The sequence below is a fragment of the Ovis canadensis genome, chromosome 1 (assembly GCF_042477335.2).
Source record: "Ovis canadensis isolate MfBH-ARS-UI-01 breed Bighorn chromosome 1, ARS-UI_OviCan_v2, whole genome shotgun sequence".
Classification (NCBI taxonomy): Eukaryota; Metazoa; Chordata; class Mammalia; order Artiodactyla; family Bovidae; genus Ovis; species Ovis canadensis.
Window position 1 is genome coordinate 88017426 of NC_091245.1, and position 20484 is coordinate 88037909.

The 20484-nt window shown below is 54.9% G+C and overlaps 1 protein-coding gene across 1 annotated transcript; it reads right to left on the minus strand.

The window, feature by feature from the left end:
• Nucleotides 1–995: 995 nt before the first annotated feature.
• On the minus strand, nt 996–11635 carry ALX3 (ALX homeobox 3). Its single transcript, XM_069570975.1, has 4 exons — nt 10868–11635; nt 5503–5819; nt 2545–2673; nt 996–2163 (listed from the first exon to the last, which is right to left on the minus strand). The coding sequence occupies exons 1-4, from the start codon at nt 11337–11339 to the stop codon at nt 1855–1857; spliced, it is 1227 nt and encodes a 408-aa protein (XP_069427076.1). The 5' UTR covers nt 11340–11635; the 3' UTR covers nt 996–1854.
• Nucleotides 11636–20484: the final 8849 nt, after the last annotated feature.

Genomic DNA, 20484 nt, shown 5'->3' on the forward strand with positions numbered 1-20484 from the left:
AAAATCTTGCTGGCTGCTGCTTAGGTGAAGACGCTTATAGGGCAGTGCTCTTAGCCCTGGAAGTAGAAGGGTGGGTCTGCTCCCCAGTTCATCTTTGACCCGCTGGGTGAAGGTGGTGCTGCTCATCAGTGGTAGCTGGGACAGCTTCTTCCTACTGCCCAGGCTCTTCCCTTCCTGATGGACATGGGCTCAGGACACCTGGGCCTCAGAAGCCAGGCCCTCAAGTGAAGGGACGAGAAGGAAGACACTGGTGTCCTCGGGGGCGGGGGGTGATTAAGCCTTGTCACTGACTAGGCAGATCCATCCGTCTGACGGATCTGCGCCCTCCTCGGGAAGAAGCATGGCGCTGGCCACTGGAGTCTTTGTATGCTTGGGTTTCTCTGCGCCTGGAGGAGGCCCTGGATGGGGGGAGCTGGGCTGCTAGCTGAGGCCAAGCTGCTCTGAGCAATGTGGTTGTGTTTACTGGGAGGATGGGAGGGCTGGGCCTGCTTTTTTCCTGCCTTCCAGGAAGATAAGGCAGAAAGCGGGGATGAAGGATAGAATGGGTAATACTCTGAAACCACAAGAAAGGGTCCTGGCTTTCGTCTCTCCCTACAGCTCAGACATGTTCCTGGGGCGTCTGGGAGCAGGGGATGGCCCCACCCCTACTACTCTGGGGTCCCTGCCCAGGGAAGCTCAGAACCCTCAGTGGGCTCCCCAGACTTCCATCTCCCCTCCAGTGTCCATTCACCCACAAGCTATTTCAGCTCTCTCACTCCCCTTCCCACCCCTGGTTTTCCCTTCCAGATGAGCCCAGCAACCCTAGAGCCAGGCTTTTCCCCTTGCTTTCCTGTACCAGCTGAAGCCACAGGGACCCTGGGCAGGTGACATGACATGCGTGGGCCTTGAGGGCTGGCTGCAGGTTCATCTTCCCCCTAGCCTCTAGGATCCCTGCCTGGACCCCAGGCACAGACCAGCCCTAGAGCAACAAAGTGCCAAACCCTGAGGATACACAATCACCTGGTATAAAAAATACTGCCACCTTTATTATTATGCTGGGCAGCACATTTTTTACAAAAGTATTTTTACCAAAGTGGGGTTTAGAATCTCAAGGGCTGAGTCTGGGGAAATCTGTTTTATTCTTACCAACATCCAATGAGTAAACCAAGGGAGCCTGATTTCCAAGGCATTTCTGTGGCCTGATCTCATGGAAGAGAATTCACATACTGGTGTTTCTGGTGGAATTTCTGCCCCTTGGAAGGGGAAAAGGTCTCCATAGCATGTTGCAGGAGGGGCCACAGGACACGAGGAGAGGTGGCGGAGCAGGGAGAAGGGGCGCCTTCTACACTGACCTCCAGTTTCCAGGCCTTTGTCAGCACCAGACCCTGGGTGCACACCCCCCTGTGGTGGTAGGCCATCTGCGTGGTTGTACAAGACTGATCTCCTCTAAGTGGCAAGGAACGCCTAGTTCAACCTGTTTCATCCTCCCATTTTCCTGCATTCCCTGAATGAGGTGCCAGTTGTTTCAGCTGGAGGGTTGACAGTTTGAAGGAAGGCTGAAGGAAGTAGGGCAGTATCTTTTTCCCTCCTGCCCAGAGTTTGGGGGAGGGGACCCAGTGTGTGGCAGGAAGAGTCCTACCTGCTTTGAAGCCCCCTTTCTCCTGGGCAGCCTCGCCTTATTCTAACAGGAAAGATTCTGTAGCTCGTTCCCTGCGGAAGCCTGAGGGTCCCAGCTGCTCTGCCGGGGCCTCCAGGAACCTTCTGGGCTTGGAGGCAGAGGTGCGTCCTCTCTGGCATCCAGGCCGGGGTGGGGTAGGAGCAGCTGGGAGCAGAAACGGGGTTGGGCAGCTCAAGTCTGCATGTCCACGAGACAGATCATGTGGTCCAGTTCAGCAGGCTGGGCGGCTCCTTGGGCTTCACCCTGAGTGAGATGAGGCTCGGAGACTTATAGTCACCATCCGGAGAAGGCTCAAAGCTGTGGCCCCCTAGGGCGGGGGAGAAGCCATGGATGGAGTAGATGCCAGGGTGGGCTCCAGGAGAGGCTGGCACCCCCATGAAGCCAGCCACGTTCCCATGAGGGTGGGAGTATGGAGACATGCATGCGGAGGGGACGCCCTCTGGACTCACGAGGCAAGGACCCCCAGGGCTCCCAGACCCTGAACTGGGCCACAGGGAGTTCTGCAGCTGAAAAGAGAGAAGAAGTAAGCCCATGAATCAGAAGGCCCAGGGGCCTCCCTAACCTAGAGACTCTTCTCTTGCCCTTAGGGCTCCAGAAGAAGCTTTAGAGAGAGCTTCCTCTTGGCCCAGGTCTAGAACCTACCCCCCAACACTCACAGTGACATCTCAGAAGGCCCCTGCCGTTACTTCTCAAACAGATTTCCAACTGCTCTACAAACATCCTTCATGAGACTGGTCAAAGCCCATCTCGCAGAGGAAGAAGTGATTCACCCACAGTCACATGGAGCCCTAAGGCTGCTCCTGGTCTCCCTGGGGCCTCAGCTTACCCTCTGGCTGGCTTTCCCACAGAACTGCCAGGCCCTGAGTCTGGGTGGGGAGAGGTCTCACCTGGGGATGGCTGTCGGTTCGGGGCAGCATGGAGATGTCATAGGCAGACGTGAAGGGGTTCCGCCCCTCCTGGATCTTCCCATAACGCTCACGCTTCCGCCACTTGGCTCTGCGGTTCTGAAACCAGACCTGGGGACAGGTTGGGAGAGGTTGAGAAGGTGACAAAGCAGCCACGAGGCGTGGAGCCCGCTGGGGAGAGAGCTGATGGCTGTATCCTCCTGTGGGTGGTGGGGAGCTGGCTCCAGGCTGGTGACTCTGAATTGCAGGAACTTACAAGTTCACATCATTCTCAGGGCCTGGGATGGGGCCTAAAAGAAGCCCAAACCCAGAGAGGTTTACTGGCCCTGTGGGCCCTCCCCTGCTCCCCAGGCTGAGTTAGACTGGTTCTCCAGTCTGGCTGTGTCTGGTAAGGGTAGTATTGGGGTCTGTGGCCTCAGAGCCCCAGGGCAAGTACGCGTGTTGGGCTTCCAGTCTTCTCTCTTTCCCAATGTCTGCACCTGAGAAATGCAGTAAGGTAACCTGAAGACCACAGCCTAAAGCCCAGCTCCTTAACATGGTCCCTTGGCACTGACCCCTGCCCCTCCCTACAGCCTCGTCTCCTGTCGGGCAACAACACTCAGTTCTTCTAGTGGCCTCTCACCCCAGCTGCATCTGAAACACTGCTATCTGGCTCCTCCTGCCTTTGCCTAGGTTTTTCCAGCTTGCACTACCCACCCCCCCAACACATAGCTTTGAGCTGGGCACCCTCTCCTGGGCTTCCTGAAAAGCCCAGCATAGCTCTCGTGATACTCATCGCGCCCTACTGCCGCCATCGGTTTTGGAAGCTCTTCCCCACTCGTTACCGCGCTGGCAGGTGAGGGCGGCTCACCTGTGTGCCGCCCACGTAGCTGGCTGGATTCGTCACCTGGCCGTGCTCAGTGTGTGCCGGTGTGCATGCCAAGCTCTAGGCTAGATACCAGCACTTTCGAAACCAAACCAAGCACATTCTCCTGCTTTCCAGGGATTCCACTGGGAGCCACAACAAAAGGAGTTGCATGTGTAAGTAACCCTGCCTGAGTCCCTCACTCCCCACACCCCCTCTCACTCAGGGAGGGAAGGCCCGAGAGAGCTAAGAAGTTGGGCGTACTCCCGGCCCTTAACCCCGGTTGCAGATCCCAGAGCAGGCCTGGGTCAAGGCTAGGGAGGGCCCACTACCGGTTCCTCCTTGCTCCTTAATTTGCTCTCCCTCCCCTGCAGTCCATGGGGGTGCAAAGAGTTGGACATGACTGAGCAACTGAGCAACAACAACCTCTGCAGACAGATGGAGGAGCCTGGATTTGCTGATCACTTTACTTATAATTCTTCCCTGTCACCACCCGCTCTCCCCTCTGAGCTCTGAACCTGCCCCCTGCACTGTCCCGTGGGTGGTCCCCTTACTCCTCCCAACGAGGCGGGGTCTATGGGTGGTGTCATGCTCCTCTCAAGCATCACTGCACTTGGGCCTCAATCATCATGGAAGCTTCTGGACTAGGTCTGGGGGCCTGTGGCCATCCCTCCACCCCTTTAGGGTTGAAAAGGCCTAGAAGGGCAGTGGGGAAAGTGTGTACTGCCTCCCCAAAGCACTTCCATGGGGGCAGCTATTCAGAGCATCCCCCGCCACGATCCCCACTGAGGCTTGCTGGGCTGTCTGGAGATGTGACATTTGGACTTCCACAGCTTATGTGATCTGGGGTTATCTCGAAAGCTGGGCCTCTTACCCTGATGGTCCCATGCCCTGAGGAGCCCTGGGGAACAGTTCTGAAAGTCTGTTTTGGGGGCTACCTGGTAGGAACATGGAAGCAGGAAGACCCAGCAGAATAGAGTCCTATGTTGAATTCAACTGAAGGGCATTCTCTGCTAGGCTGCAGTTGGCCTCTTTATAGGCTGACTGCTGGTTCCCATATTCCCTGCCTCAGGCCCTCCTCCCCTCCCTCTGGAGGGGCCCCCACCCAGGCTGTGATAAGCATGAGCTCTGCCCTGGGTCCACTGGGACAGGGAATCTCCTTTGCTTAAAGGTCACCTCCTCGCCTTTCCCAGGAAGCCCAAATCCAACCCTTCTCCTGGGGCCTCCAGCTTGGCATCAGGGAGACTGCTGCGTATCAAGCAGGTTCAGAGCAAGGCAGCAATGACCGTCTTCCTCTTGGGCCAGACTCGTGTTGAAGCCCCCTTTTCTGTCCCCACCTCCTGCTCACCACCTTCATGCTCTTTCTCACTCCCAGCACGCCTTGGACATGGATTCCCTTCCCTTCTCTCTTTCCCAGCATCCCTCTGTCCTCCCGCCCCATCCACACAGGCTGGGCTCCACCCAAGTGAAGCTGGCGACAGCTCCATCCAGCCCCAGGGCCTGATCTCTGTTGGGAAGAGTTTGTTGCTGTGGGCAGGGGCTTCCCGCCAGGCTCTCCCAGCCATGGTCTGGGAATTGGCAAGACAGGTCACTGGCTCAGGCTGGCTTTAAGCACCACTGATCCTGAGACCCCGGGCAGGGACCCTCCCCATTCTGGGCAGCTACCCTGGGAGTGGCACTGAGACATGTTTAGCATTTCACATCTTCTAAAATGCTGTCACACCTGTGATCCTCTAAGATACTCCTCCTCATGTGGCAGTACTATCATTCTCTTTTCCTAAATTGGGAAACCAAGACTGTGACATGCCCCAAGTCACCTGGTCAGCTAGTAAGTGGCAAAGTTAGGACACACATAGGTCTTTTGACTCCAGGAGGCTGTCACCCTCATCCCATACAGGAGCCTCAACTTGGGCTGCGAGCCTGTGGCTGCAGATGAGCTGGGCATGGAGGGGAGCCCAAGAGGGCTGACCAGGGGCAGGCGTGGGGAAGGGCAATGCTGTGGTGCCAGCGTCCACCTTTCCTGGCCCCCGTGTGGCCTGGCTCACGGTCTAGGTGGTCAAGGCAGCCAGGGAGCCCTGTGGCCGAGGTGCCCTCACCTGTACTCGGGCCTCGGTCAGATCCGTGCGCAGAGCCAGCTGTTCCCGGGCATATACATCAGGGTAGTGGGTTTTCTGGAAGACTTTCTCCAGTTCCTCCAGCTGGAACGTGCTGAAGGTCGTACGGTTCCGGCGCTTCTTGCTCTTGTTCTTGGCCACCTCCATGGAGTCGGGGAGTCCCGGGGACAGAGGGACACGCAGGCTGGCCAGGCAGGGGCCTGGGGAGCCTGGCAAGTTAGAGGTCCCGTCTCGGGGGCCCCCTCGGCAGTCCAAGGGCAGCTGGGGGAAGCTGGCAGCTTTGGAGGCCTTCTCCTCAGCTGCAATGGAAAACACAAAAAGGAGGATGGAAACCGAACCAGGGGGTTTTGTGGGTGGAATGGAGGGAGGGGGAAGAACGTTGACGCTTCAGTCCCCGCCTCCCCCTTCCTTCTTCCTCCGTCCTCCCAGCAGCCACCCTTCAAGGGAGCCTGGCATTCGGAGGCCTGCCTGCTGAGCCTACAGCTGGGGAGGGGGCCCTGGGGAACCATGTGCTCTGTGGTCTGGGCGGATCTGCTGGGGCCGGAGGGGGTTCATTTCGGGGAAGCGCTCTGTGGTGGCGCATCCCACAGGGTGTGGAGGTGCCAGGATTGATGCCACAGCAGGGCCAAGCCCAGGGGTGGGAGGAGAGGGTAGGGATGCCCCTGCCCCTGCCTCCTTAGCCCTGACTGCAGGCCTTGGTTCCTGTACCCTCATGCCCAGGCCTCTGCTCCAGGACCAGACAAGGATGCCTTATTCTCTGAACCCCTAGTCTCGCGACAGTGTCAAATCCTCCTGTCCTGGGGTAGAAAGGGCAAAGAAGCTTCAAGAGGGATTGTCAGATTCTTCATAAGATACTGATGTTTGGGCAAGCACTGAAGCTCCAGCCTTAGGGAGCAGGAGACAGGTGACAGGCTACTCTCGGAGAGGGAGAGGTGGGGAACAGCGGGGAACAGCATAGCCTCAGAGCCCATCATTCTTGTTGTCGTCTATCCCCACTCCCTGGGAGTCTCTGACTCCCCCATTGCCCATGATTAACCAGCAGCCCCACTCTGACGTGCTCATCCTCATTTGGGAAGCTTGGTGGAGCTCCACCAGGACGGAGTATGGTGGAAAAATAGGTCACCCTGATCACCCCGCCCTCTCCCTCTGGCAAGGACCCCCAGCAGCGTCGCCATGAAATCTCTTCTCAACAGTCCTCTGGGATGTCAGCAGCGACGCCACACAGACGCCCAACTGATTCACACAGCCCCTTCCCTGGCCCCAGGCCCATCTCCAGTGGGGACTTGGCCCCCAGGAAGCCCAGGAAGCTGGCACCAAGAGGCAGTTTCTTTCCCAGGACTTGGTGTTGGCTCACTAAAGTGGGGAGGGGCAGGAGAGAAAAGACTGAGCGATAGGATCAAAGAGATGGGTTCTGGAGCTCTGGATCTGATGCGTCCCTGTCTCCTTGTGGAGGACAAGTTGGGTGAGGTTCACCCCCTCCCTGCTCCCCATAGCTGGAAGGTGGTGAGTGACCTCCCAGGACTCCCCGGGCTGTGAAAAAAGCTATGCTTCACGAATGTGTCCTGGAGGCCGGGGAGAGTCAGGTAGGGCCTGCCCTTGGGCTAGGCCTAGTGACAACCCAGACACTTCGTTCACGATTCAGGTGGAGCACAGGTGGGGAAACTGCTTCAGTCCTGGGCGATACATTTGGTTCTAGTGGTAGTTCCACCAGGTAGGACCTAAGGAAGGACGACTCAATGGTAGTTTGAACCAGATAATTTTAAGTGGTCAGGAAGACCAAGGGGACTGGGAGGGGCACCATACACACTGCAGGGTGGAGAGGGAGGGGTCTTGGTAGCTCAGATTCAGAGGGAGGCATGGCTGGACTCCAGGCAGAAAAGGGTGAGGGTGGCTCAGGGATGGGGGTCAGAGGAGCTCTGATGTCCCTGCAGAGGGCTCCCCAAAGCTCCAGGGCTTGCTCAGCTCTCACCTGGCCCTCAGTGTCTGTCTCGATAGGATATGCCCAGATTGGAAGGATCAGTCCTGGGGCTCCAGGACTTGCCTTCTTGACCTTAAGCCACCCACCTACCAGGGATGAAAATGTAGCAAGCCTTCTCAGAATAGCTACCCCCCAAAAGAGCCAAGCTGGCTGGCCTCTGCTGGCCTCCCGGGACTGCCCATTCTGCAGCCCTCCCAGACGACCACAGAACTTCTCCCCTCCTCAGTGCCACTGCCCTGAAACCTCCATCTGCCCGGAGGACTCCAGCGTGAGGCCAGAGAATTCCCTCTGGGGACAGGGGCTTGCGTCACAGAACACCAAGCAGCCTCCTGAGAAGCAAGGCCCGGAAGAGAAAAGAGGTGGAGATGGGCTAAATGGAGGGCAATGGTCAAGGAAAGGCAGAGCGGGAACAGAAGCCGGTAGTCTGAGCTTGTCATGGGAACGATGCACTGTAAGCCCGGAGTACATTCAAAGTGTGCACGGGCTCTGTACAGGAGTCACTTGTACCTACTGGGGCCACCGGGAGATTAAGGGGGTAGTGCCCCTGTTGGAGACTGGAAGCCTGGAGCCCAGCACTGAGGTGCCGGGTGGCCTGCACAGCCAGTCTGTCGGCCTGAACGACAAGAGTCAGGAAGAGCATCAGCAGAGCTCAGTCCCTCACTTCCTTCTCTCCAGTGCACTCTCCCACCCCCGGTCCTGCTAGCGACTGACTGGAAGCCATGGCTGCTTGGAAGCCGCACAACTCGGGCTGCCTATAGGGAGCCGCGCTGTCCTCCATGGATGGCGTCCACGATGCCGCAGGACCAGCTAGCCGGCTTTCAGGCTTTCAGCTTTCGCAGGAAAGCTTACTCCCCGCGTGCTCCTGCGCAAGAGACCCGCAGAGGTCTCTGAAGCCTGAGGTTCCCCAGCTCGGCTGAAGATCCGAAGCCGGTGTAGACCTACACGCGGTTTGGAAACACCCAGTGGGGACTTGAGGCTCTCCTGAGAGGTTTCCAATCTTGCTCTAGTCTTAGCGGGGCTGACGACTGGGTACTCTTCTTAAGTCTGAGGCCGGCCCAGGAAGCGCGGCCAGCCGGGTTAGCCGGCTCAGGGCTTCCGCGGCGGCGAGCGCGTTTTGAGATCAAGAAGCCAAACTAGAGGACAGACTGGAAAGGCCCCGGCAAAACAGTGGGGGACGGCCAGGCACCTCTCTGGCCCGCTGAGCAGCCACGCGCTGAGGGCGCGAAGGCTGCTGGCACTGCCCCGACACTACCGCGGTCCAGACCCGGGCTGCGCGCTTTCCGCAAACGGCGGCCACGGGCTGGAGTGGAGCGCGGTGCGCCGGCTTTCGAGCGCTCAATTAAGGGCCTCGCCGGGATCGCGCAAAAGAGGGGGCACAGCTGCTCGCTCATGGTCTAAACTAGAAACGCTCTGAGCTTGTTATTTTAAAAGCCGAGAAATTAGGTGGGTTCTCCCTTTTGACCAACATTTCCCACCAACCAGACTGCACGGCCCGGATTCCCCGGGCCGTCTCTCCCTAGCAGCCCGTCTCTACATCAGGGAGGCAAGCCACCCGCCCACCAGCCGAGTTCCAGCTAGGGCACCGGGGAGGCCACTGGCGGGCCGGGGGATCTACCCAGTTTCGGCTCGCATTCGCCGCGCCTCCTTTTCGTTCGGTCTGTCCTCTGCCCAACTCGCACCGTTAATTTCCCTCTCCTGCTTGTTCCCATTTTGCTGTTTCCTGCACTTTTAGGATGCCTCTTTTACTTCATATTGTCTGCTGCTTCTCTTTTCGTCCATTCCCTTCCTCTCCATTTACCCTCTTCCTTCGATCCTCCTCCGCTTTTTTTTCGTTCTTTCTTCATTTCTTTCCGTTCTGCCCAGTTCGCTGACCGCCTTTTACCTTTCTTTCTTTCCTCTCTCCACTGTTGTTTTGTCGAATTTCCTTTTCCGTCTTTTTGGTTGTTTACACTTTTTGGGTTTTTTCCCCCACGCATTTCGTTGTTGACACCGTCGCGGTCACTAGATTCCTCCTCGCCGCTCTTTCTGCTCCAGCGCTCTCAGCAGTTTGCTCGGCGCCGGGGTCTGTCGCGATCCCGGCTGTCCGTCTGTGATTCATCGTGCCCAGCAGGGACGCTGAGCCGCAGGGTGCGTCCTGCCGAACGCGGCGCGTCAACCCAGGCCAGGTACCTGTGTCCCGGGCGGTGCTCACGGCGCTGCGCGGCCGCCGCCGTCTGGCTGGGATCAGAGGAGCCAGGCCAACTGCTTCTCATTAAGTCCCAACTGTGGTTTTTATCAGGAGAGCCTCTTTCAAAGGGCACAGACACGAAGCTCCGCGGACTCGCTCATTTCCTCCACTGACCCCCACACACCTCCCTGCCCTCCCTTACACGTTCTCACCGCCCCGACTGGGCGAAGGCCGGAGCTGCCTGGCCACTCCGCAGAGGCCCGCGAGGCGCCAGCGGGGCAGAGGCGAGTTGGGAGGCGATCTCGAAGGATTCAGCTCCGGGCCTAAGCTTCGGGATGTGGCAGCAAATATGAGGCGGGCGCGGGCACCGACACTTCCACAGGTCAGCTGGTGCAGCGACAGCCGCGGGGTTGGGTTCAGGCCCGCTTAGGCGCGCTCTTTGGAGACCGCACGGTCCAACTGGCGTTAGCGCCCAGGGCATCAGCCCAGGAACAGCCCAAGGCACCCAGAGCTTAGGCCCACTCCCGACGGCCCCGCCGTGATCATCCAGCGTGAGGAAGCCAAGACTGCTAGAAGGGCGGCCATCGCCGTGCATACGACGGAGAGGCCAGGTTAGTCTGGGAAATAAGAACACAGTTATTCTGATCTGAGAATGGCCCGGGACTGCCTCAACAACCGCGGCCACTGTACCGAGCGCCTTAAGGCGCAGACAGCAGCGCCTCTCCCGGGGGAGGCCAGGCCGCAACCTCCCTCGGCTGAGTCCGGCGTGGCCACTGTAGATCGGGGCCACTCTCAGAGCCGCCAGACACAAAAGCCGCGCTTCTCTCCCCGCACCGGGGCCAAGAGTTAAGCCTGGCTCCCGGGCCTCGGCGTCAGTTCCCGCCCAACTCCGGCAAGGCACGATCTCTGCTTCCCGGTTCCGGCCGTCTTCCGGCCCAACGGGGCCCGGGGCCGTCGCCACTCCAGCCTCCCTGGACCTCCCGCCTCCCTTTCCCGCCGCCAGAGGCACGCGTGGCTCTGCCTCCCTGCACAGCGCTACCTTTCGCCCAGTGCGGACCACCTCCGGTCCGGCTTCAGAGAGAGCCGTGCCGAGGGGCGAGAGAGGCAGAAACTTCTGAAATAGGCGACCGGGAGAGGGAAGCGGGGAGGCCCCGGCGGGCCCGGGGTGTGAAAAGGGAGAGCGCCCCCGCGCCGCGCGTTACCTTCCTCGGGGCTCTCGTAGAAGTGGCCGCCGTTGAGCGCCGGGCCGGGCCCGAGGTCCTGCAGGTACTTGGCGGGCGGCTTGGCCGGCTCTGGGAGGTAGGGCTCCAGGGGCCCGCAGGCCGGAAAGCGGGTCAGCCGCGGGCCGCGGGGTGGCGCGGGGTGCAGGTGAGGCGCGGCGGCGGGGGTTCCCTGGGGGCCCGGAGGCTCGTCCCCGGCGGCTGCGTAGGGGCCAGGCCCGGGCCCCACGCCGAAAGGCGCGCAGCGCTCCGGGTCCATGCCGGCTCGGGGCGCACAGGCCGCCGGGGGCTCCGGGGCTCGCGCTGCCCGCGCGGCCTGTGAGCGCCCGCCAAGGGGGAGGGACCTGGGCGCGGGGGCGCGGAGCCCCCGGGAGCGGCGCGCGCCGCAGGGGGTGGGGGCGGGGGGGGGGGGCGCAGGGGAGGGGGCCGCACTCTGACTTAATGCTGGAACCATCCACGTCACGTGCAGCCCCGCGCGGGTTAACCCCTCGGAGCCCGGTAGCCCCCTGGTTCACTCCAGTCCCGGTACCAGAAGCAGTGGGAGAAGGGGAGGAAGCCACCCCCTCTCTCGAGGGTAGAGTCCCTTTTGTCTGTGCATCTTGGCGAGACCCTTGTTTAGAGCAGCGCTGGCCCAGATACCCGGCCCGGAGGCTCTTGACTCTGGAGGGTGAGACACTTCAGGGTAGAGACCCCATCCACGCCCAACAAATCCTTTTAGGTCCGGTCTCCTGACTTTTAGTCTGGGATAATGGCCAGGGAACAGGTAGGGGTTGGGCTGGGACGTTTACTCTCTTTACTGGGAGTTGGAAAAACTTGGCCTTCAGCAAAAACACCTCCGTTATAGAGATATCTTGTTTTTTCTCCAGGTGAGGAGTCATTGCTGTGTGGAAACAGCTCTAATCTGGTAATGGGTGCTGGGGGCTGGGAGCAGGGTGTGATAATTAATTAGCTGTGGGGCCTTGAACTAGTCACTTAGAGTCCTCATCTGCCTGTGGACATTGGACAGTCAGTCTTCTGAGTCTATATATATTCCTGGTGAGTTTCAGAAGCAGAGGCAGGGGCAGAGAAGACAGCTGGGCTGCAGAGGCATCTCAGGACTGAACAGAGTCCACCAGAGGTTACCTTAGGAGCAGGTGGAGGAGTTCCTAGCGGGTTTTGTGTTTGAACAACAGGCATGGAGTGAATGCCTTTTAATGGGCAAATGATCTGAAAGTGCCTAGGAACCCCTGGAGAGGGGCTGTCTGTAGCTCAGACCTTGGGTGCTGTTACCCCAGGCCTGCCACTTTAAAAGGACAAAGTAGAACCATGTCACCTAATAGCTGGGTCTCCCTAGCCAAGAGGAAGCCCAGGACTAGGGCAGTAACTTAGAATTTTTTAAAAGTCAAACAACCTCCACCTTATCTAAGATCTGGGAAGAAATACCTGTGGGCCCTAGAACCCTGCTCACTTTTGCGGATTGAGAAGTCCCTAGTTCTGGGTCACACAGTTTTTTATTTTCACTGCCTCCAGAGATTAGCAAGAAGGATGGGGAGTCCAACATCATTTGTACTTCATTTGAATTCTCAATTTTTAAAGGAATCCAAGGGGCCTGGTGTGAACACCTCCCTCTTCCGCTGGGGGCTTAGAGGGGGTTTCTTGGCTGTCCTCAGCCAGAGTTGGGCTGTAAATCAAGGGCAAACAGGAACCAGAAGCCTTGCATCTCACAAGTAGTCATTAAGCCATTATTAAACATACCATAACTTCTCTGAAGCCTTATTGGTTTAAACACCACATTGGAGGCATTATGGCCATTAGGGCCCCTAATCACAGACTGCAGACTGGAGTAGTGAGATGGGAGCACCTGGAGCTGCTATTTCCAGCCAAGAGGGAGGTTTAGCTTGGAATTAAGCTTCCTCTTTGGCCTTACCAGGGGCATCCATTCTCTAGGATCCAGTGGATCCCAGCTCTGGGCAGCCAACTTGTATTGATCACTTTTGCCCATTCATAGGGGTTTTTCAATAGATATTGAGTTAGTAAATCAACTTACCTCAGTTTAGAAAATAATCGTTATTGGGTTAGGGCTGTAGATATTGTTGGCTTTTTTCAGGAGCATGTTAATGTCAATTCAGGACACGTTTTCTGTCCAACAAAGTAATCAAGTAGCTTACTGTGGAAGACGAAAGTATGACAGAAAAACATCATCAACAGTCTAAACAGGGCAGCCAAATTTAAGTGCCAAGTGTTTTGCCTCCAATGATAACCTTTCTGAACCTGTTTACTCATCATAAATGTGGGCCCTACCCATGAACAAGGAATATTTGAGGAACACTTATTTGATGGATGTGATGAACTGTGTTCATTTAAGAGATTTTTATTATCATTAAGAGATCCAGAAACTGCAGCCAGATTTCTGGGCTACATCACTGAATTGGTGGAAGGCTCCATAGGCTCAGATGGAAGGTTCTATGATTGGGAGCTGAGCAGAGACACCTAGGTACCCACACTCTTTTCCAAACCCAGAAATTCCTTCTCCCTTTCTCCCCCTCTTTGAACAGAACCAATTTCCATGCTGAGATGGTGTTCCCAATTGAACCGAGGTGGCAGGAAATCCCAGAGTCCATTTAAGGTGGGTCAGATAGATAGGGTTGCCCCTCTGGCAAGGTTTTCTTCCAGGACCATGCAAAAGAGTTCTTAAAGGGGCCCTTCCTGCCCCCTCTTAGACACCACTAGTGCACACTCATCTTTATCCATATGTGGTCTGGCCAGTCTGATGGGGCAGGAGCATAGAAAAAACAAAAATGTAACCTCAGAGTTTCAAGGTTTTCTTTCTTAGGAGAGCTGAGAAATCATGAAGTATCATAGGGGACCTCATTTTACAAATAAAAACAATAGCTAACACAGGTAGTGTCATATAGTGTGCCAGGCACTGTCTAACGTATTCTCTATTGATTTACTTGACCCTCATGACAACCCCAGGAAGGAGACACAATTATTATCCATATTATCAGAGAGAAACTGAGGCCACAGAAGGGTGCCATTTGTCCAATGTGGATATCAGTGGCAGATCGAAAATTTACGCTCAGGCCCATGGTTCCCACCAGCTATCTCTGAGTTGTTCTTCAGCGAACATAACAAAACTGGAACCATTAGTTGTACACCTCCTTCTCCCAAGGGAAGGTCAGGACTTCCTTTTTTTAATGGATATTTTTTGGCTGTGCCGGGTCTTATTCGCGGCACACAGGCTTTCCCTAGTTGCAGCGCACAGTCTTCTCCTGTGCACAGGGGCTTCTCTAGCTGTGGTGCTCAGGCTCCGTAGTTGTGACATGTGGGCTAGTTGCCCTGCAGCACTTGGGATCTTAAGTCCCCCGACCAGAGATCAGACCTGCATCCCCTGCATTAGAACGTGGATTCTTAACCACTGGACCACCAGGGAGGTCTCAGCACTTCTTCCTGATGCAATTTGAGGCCAAAGTGGATGGGAACAGAGTTGGTCCAAGATGGAGCCATATTGCTGCCTTTCTGATCACCAAATGACAGTTTATTGAGACTTGCCATGCCCAGCTGTTGGTGGTTGGGACAGTAGGTGGAGGGGGGTTTCTGCTAAGCTGAGACCAAATGAAACAGCATCTAACACCTGAGAGGTTTTATGACCCACCAACACAGCCAGATGTGGGGCAGAGTTTTAAGAGAATTAGTGAGTTCACCATTCGTGCTGTTTAATAACCAGTTGAATTACAATAGCATTATGTCACTGATAGAGTGTCCAGAGACTCAGTGAGATGAGCTGAAAGGATGATCCAGATAATTCTGGGTCCTATCTTTAAAAACAGAAGGAAAAGAAAAATCGCTCCACCTGCTGAGAAAAACTACTTTCAAAATGGACATGATGCTTACTGGCTGTTTCTAGGCAACTGTTTTACACTGGCTGATTGTTTCATTCATTCATTTAATAGGAGGACCTACTCTGTGACAGGCATTTGCTGGCAGTGGGATACAGCAGAGAGCAAGACAGACGTGACCCCTGCCACATGTCAACTTTGCTGGAATGGAAATGTCTCCTCTACAATGAAAAAAAAAATCATCATTTGGATGTGAATCAAAATGGAATCTGGTCTCCAGAACAGAACTCCTGGCCTCTAGCCTCAACTTTAAGGTTGGTTCTTGAATTGAGCATTGGTCCCAACTTCAGCTTTCTTTCTCTTTCTGCCTGCCCTCAGCCTGTGCCACACGAAGGTGAATGTGCCCCTTTATCTCCCAGGGGATGTCCAAGAGCAGTCAGAACAACAGGAAAGATGGAACCTCAGATCTGACATTTCTTTGACATACAAAACTTCCTTCCAGACAGGAAAAACTCAGTTGCTTTCTCTTTTTTTTTCTTTGAAGGCAAGACAGTCAATATTACTCTTGTCCTGTTTAGACTTTGAAATCCTAAATTGATCCCTATGAAAATTCTGGGATGGGGAGCCCACGTAGATTGTTTCTCATTAGTGACATTCTTCCTGGAAGGTCAGACTAAGGAATGGTAAATAAACCTTTAGATCCGGTACTTCCCCCTCACCCATGATATTGAAAAGAAAGAAAAGAAGGGGGGTGGGGGAAGCAGCAGCTTTGTGCTGTGGATACCCAGGATCCTTGGCTGTCATTCTGACAACCCAGGCTGAAGTCTATGCTTTGGGATAAAATTTTTGGAAAGTTAGGGAGCTACTTTTTTCTCTTCTGTTGATTTGATCTCTTTCAATGGGAGAACCAGTTAACTTGTGTGTACTTCAGTTTCTTCCCCAGAAGAAGGAGGGGAGTGAGTCTGTAGTTCAGCTTTTCTGGAATGAATGGGTTCACAGAGATGTTTCTTGAGCCTGAGTCCCCCCAACCCCAAACTTGTATTTCTCTGCTCATTTTCTCCACCCACCCTCCTCGGGGTCGGGCTGGTATGGGGGCAGGGGCCAGAGAGGCAGAGCTTCATCTGGGATGTGGCAGTGCCCTGCAGGCCAGGTTTGCCCTGACATCTGCCTTGGTGTTACAGTAAATGTGTTCTGTGGCAAGTGCTGCCTTGGACCAAGAGAAGTTATTTTGTGGGAGAGTTTTTCATGAACTCTTTCTTGGTATGAAACAGAAGGGGGCCGGTTTAGACCTCTTGGCAGACTTTGATCAATTGATTTTATTCATTTGTTTGTTCATCAGGCATTTATTGAATGCCTGCCATGTGCCAGAGAGTGGGGCCACACAGCAGGAATAGACTCCGGATGCAGACCATTTATTCTCAGGGCTTTTCCACTCTAGCAGGAGACACAGAGCAACAGGCAGGTATCCAGCAGGGCGTGTTGTTCTGAGGCAGGAGAGCACAGGGGGCTGTGGGGTTCATGAGATGGGCACCGCCTTGGGCTGGAGGCAGCTGCCAAGGAACACTTTCAGGATGAATCTTGAAAGTTGAAGGAGGGTCAGCCAGAGGAAGGTGTATGGAGGTGGCAGGGAGGGAAGGCATTCCAGAAAGACAGCCCAGAGGTGAGAAAGAGGAAGCCAAGTTTGGGGAACTTGGATTTGTTGAATAATGCTGGAGCCTAGGCAAGAAGAGAGTTTGGGGTAGGGTGGGAGGAAGACAGACAAAGGTAGAGAAGTCCACAGGAGTCAAGGGAAGCTCTCGGAAGGCAGGCTGGCGCCACAGGTGTCCACCCCCAGCACCTGCCAAGCCCAGCTCCAAGCACTAGATTTGCTCATGGGAGCCGTGGAGGAGGGAGCCTCAGGCCTGAGAAGTCTCCCTATGCTAAGTGGGAAGCCACACCCAGAGGGCGGATATGAAGAAAACATGAAAACAGTTGCAACTAAAAGCACATCTGCTCGCCGCCTGAGCCATGAGGTGCAGCGCTGAGCAGAGGAGCTGTGGGATGTGAGCGGGCGGGTGGTCTGCAGGGCCTCTCGGGGCCAGGCTCTTACCGGGAATGCTGGTCAGGGCACCTCTTGAACTCATTTCAGCAGGAAATCCATTGGTTCCAGAGTGTAGATTCCAGATTTGTTATTTTACAGGGCTAACAAGTATGTAATTATCACATTTGGGGCCCTTCAAAGGAAATGCAGACACACACCACTGAACCCCCTTAGAAATGTGCGTGGGACCCATCCCAGAGTTCTGGATGGAGCTCACTACCATGTCACACAGAAGTACACTCCAGCCCAGGGTCTGCTCCTGTGTTGGTGGAAGAGAATACGAAGACTGGGCCTAAACCTCACAAGAGACTGGGAGAAAAGCAAGTGAAGAGGGTGGAAGGGCTCTACCAGCCCCTTCTGAAGTCTCTTGAGAAGGAGAGGGAGCGGGATGGGTTATAATAGTAGGATCCACTCAAAGTTCACCTACAATGTGCTGGTCGAACACCATCTCATATCTTCTTTATTGTGTTATAAGGTGGATATTAATATTCCCATTTTACAGAATGGAGAAACTGAGATTGGTTTGTATATTAGTTATCTAAGGCTGCACAAGAAATCACCCCAAAACTTAGTGGCTTAAAATAGCAATAGTCAGTGTGATTGTGGGTCAGAGATTCAGGAGCACGTTGGCTGAATGGTCTGTCTTGGGAGTATCTCAGGACCCCAAATCAGACAGTGGTCATTCTATGGAGGATTTGCTTCCAAGGTGGCCCTCACACATCACTGGCAGTTTGGTGTTGACTGTTCATGAAGGCCTGAATTCTTCCCCATGTGAGCCTTTTCATGTGGCTGCTGCAAGCAGCCCTCAAAACCTGGCAGCTGGCTTGTCCCACAGAGAATGAGCCAAGAGACCAAGGTGGAAACTGAGGTGCTGTTTATGACCCAGCCTCAGAACTCACACAGCATTACTGCTGCCATATTTTACTCAGCACACAATTCAGTCCTGAGTTTGTACAGGAGAGAATTCCACCATGTGGCTCCTTGGGCCACTGTTGGGGCTGCACTGATGGGTTAAAAAGGGGACCTGATGAGGGGTGGGGGTATTATATTAGTTATGACTGATTAGCATTGTTGTATGGCAGAAACCAGACTTCCCTGGTGGCTCAGACAGTAAAGCGTCTGCCTACAATGCAGGAGACCTGGTTTCAATCCCTGGGCAGGGAAGATCCCCTGGAGAAGGAAATGGAAACCCACTCCAGTATTCTTGCCTGGGAAATCCCATGGATGGAGGAGTCTGGTAGGCTACAGTCCATGAGGTCGCAAAGAGTCCGACTCGACTGAGCGACTTCACTTTCACTTTCATGGCAGAAACCAACACAACATTCTAAAGCAATTATATTCCAATTTTAAAAAAAGAAGGGGACTTGAAGGGGCATGACGGGGTGCCTGGCAGGCAAGTGGCAAAGCCCACTGGGCAGTGAGAGCCACACTGCCTGTCCTGAGGGAGACAGGGGAGATCCCCAAATGGGGCAACACTTGTTTTATGTACCCCAAGTGTTCAGCTATCACAGCAGGCAAACTCCTAGGGGACTCCCTCAGTACACTGAGCTGATCTCAGGCTCCATGGGGGCTCTTTGTTCACATGGGTGAAGGAAGGAAGCAGACTCACCTTTAACGTGAGAAGAGAATTCACTTTCCCTATTTGCCTTGCGGTCGGTTGGGCAGAGGAACTCTGGTCTTACACCTTGCGCTGAGTGACGGGGAGAAAGATGGTGCTGAGAGCCGATTGTGAGGTAGGTCTGAACCAGGGAGGTCTCCATTTTAAAATTTCATATAATCTTCTCCAGAGGTAGCTATTACTGTTTACACTTCACAGATGAGACTCAGAGAAATGAAGCAAGGTGCCCAAGGTGTCACATACTTCCTAAACGACAGAACCAGGCAGGTAGCCTGGTCAGCTTGCACCACCTCCAACAGGTGTGCTACCTGAGTCCTGGCAGACAGGCAAGGGCTGCATCTGCCCCCAGCCACTCAGTGAAACTGAGTGTTCAGTGAGGCAGATACTGTGCTGGGCAGAACTGCGGGATGCAGAGACACCCCTGCTCCAAGCCTGGGCAGATCCTCCTTAACGGAATTTTTTTCTCCTGGGGAGACAAGATTTGTACACGTGAACAATAGTCAGTCCTCTAAGATGACCACTGAGGGTGAGACAGGTTGAGGAACAGATGTAGCAGGGAGGGGCTGGTGCCCTCTGAGGTCCCTTCCAGGTGCAGAAGGACGCCACTGGGCAGTCACGAGCACATCAGCACTGAGCCCTGGATTCCCAACCGCACACCTTGAGTACCAGCACACAGGACCATTCCCCCTTGCAGGGAATCCTGGGAGATCTCCCAGCAGCCTGAGAAAATGGGAGGGGCCGGGAAATTGTGGGCTGATGGAGAAGGGGGCAGCTAGCTGCTGAGTTTGGGTCAAGTGGGTAGGCATTTCCAGGCACGAGGAGCTCAGCTGCCCCCTGCAGGGGGTTTGTGAAGGAGGAATAGACATGACAACACCTCGGCTGGGTGGGACCAGAGGGTGGCACATGTGGAATACAGAGCCTACTTTGTTTTGGGCAACGAGGAGAGTATGGAGAGGCACTTGGAGCAGGGCCTGACCCATCGTAAGTGATCAATGTATTAATATTATTATTGTTGTTGTTATTTAGTGGGAGAATGAGAGGTGTGCTTTAGGAATATAATTTTGGTAGCTTGAGCGGAATAAAAATAGTATGGTGGTATCTGGCTCCCCAGGTGGCTCTAGTGGTAAAGAACCCACTTGCCAATGCAGGAGACATAAGAGATGCAGGTTCGATCCCTGGGTTGGGAAGATCCCCTGGAGGAGGAAATGGAAACCCACTCCAGTATTCTTGCCTGGAGAATCCCATGAACAGAGGAGCCCTGTAGTCTACAGTCCATAGGGTCACAAAGAGTCGGCCTGAAGCAACTGAGCACGCATGCACAATGATGGTACCTAAAATTTACTGAGCACATATGCTGGGCCACTTCTTTTTTTAAAAAATATTTATTTATTTGGCTGCATCGGGTCTTAGCTGTGGCGTGCAGGCTCTTTCTTTGAGACGCATAGACTCTCCAGTTGTGGCACTTAGGCTCCAGAGCACGGGCTCAATAGTTGTGGCGCACGGGCTTAGTTGCTCCGAGGCATGTGGGGTCTTCGTTCCCTGACCAGGGATTGAACCAAGGCAGATTCTTAACCACTGGACCACCAGGGAAGCCAGTCTAATTCTTTGTGAGGAGGTAGCATCATTTCCCCAGGGACATGGGAGAAGGGGACAAGACAGTGTATAGGACAGTGGTCCAGGCACGAGGTGTCAAAGATGCGACAGGATGTGGCCGAGGAAATGAAGAGGGATGGCCAAAAGTGAAAAAAGTGTTAGTCGCTCGGTTGTGTCTGACTTTGTGTGATCCCAGCCCGCCTGGCTCCTCTGTCCATGGGATTCTCCAGGCAAGAGTACTGGAGTTGGTAGCCATTCTTTTCTCCAGGGGATCTTCCCAACTGAGGGATTGAACCCAGGTCTCCTGCAATGCAGGCATATTCTTCATCATCTGAACCACCATGAAGGAATGGCTGAAGGGAAGAGGTATTAATATTTAGTGGGAAGGAATGACCTGACTTATTGCCACATAGGGGTAGGGTGTATGGATGCCCTGCAGCCCAGATAACGGGGGCTGCAGAGACCAGGCACAGAGGCATGGCTTCAGAGG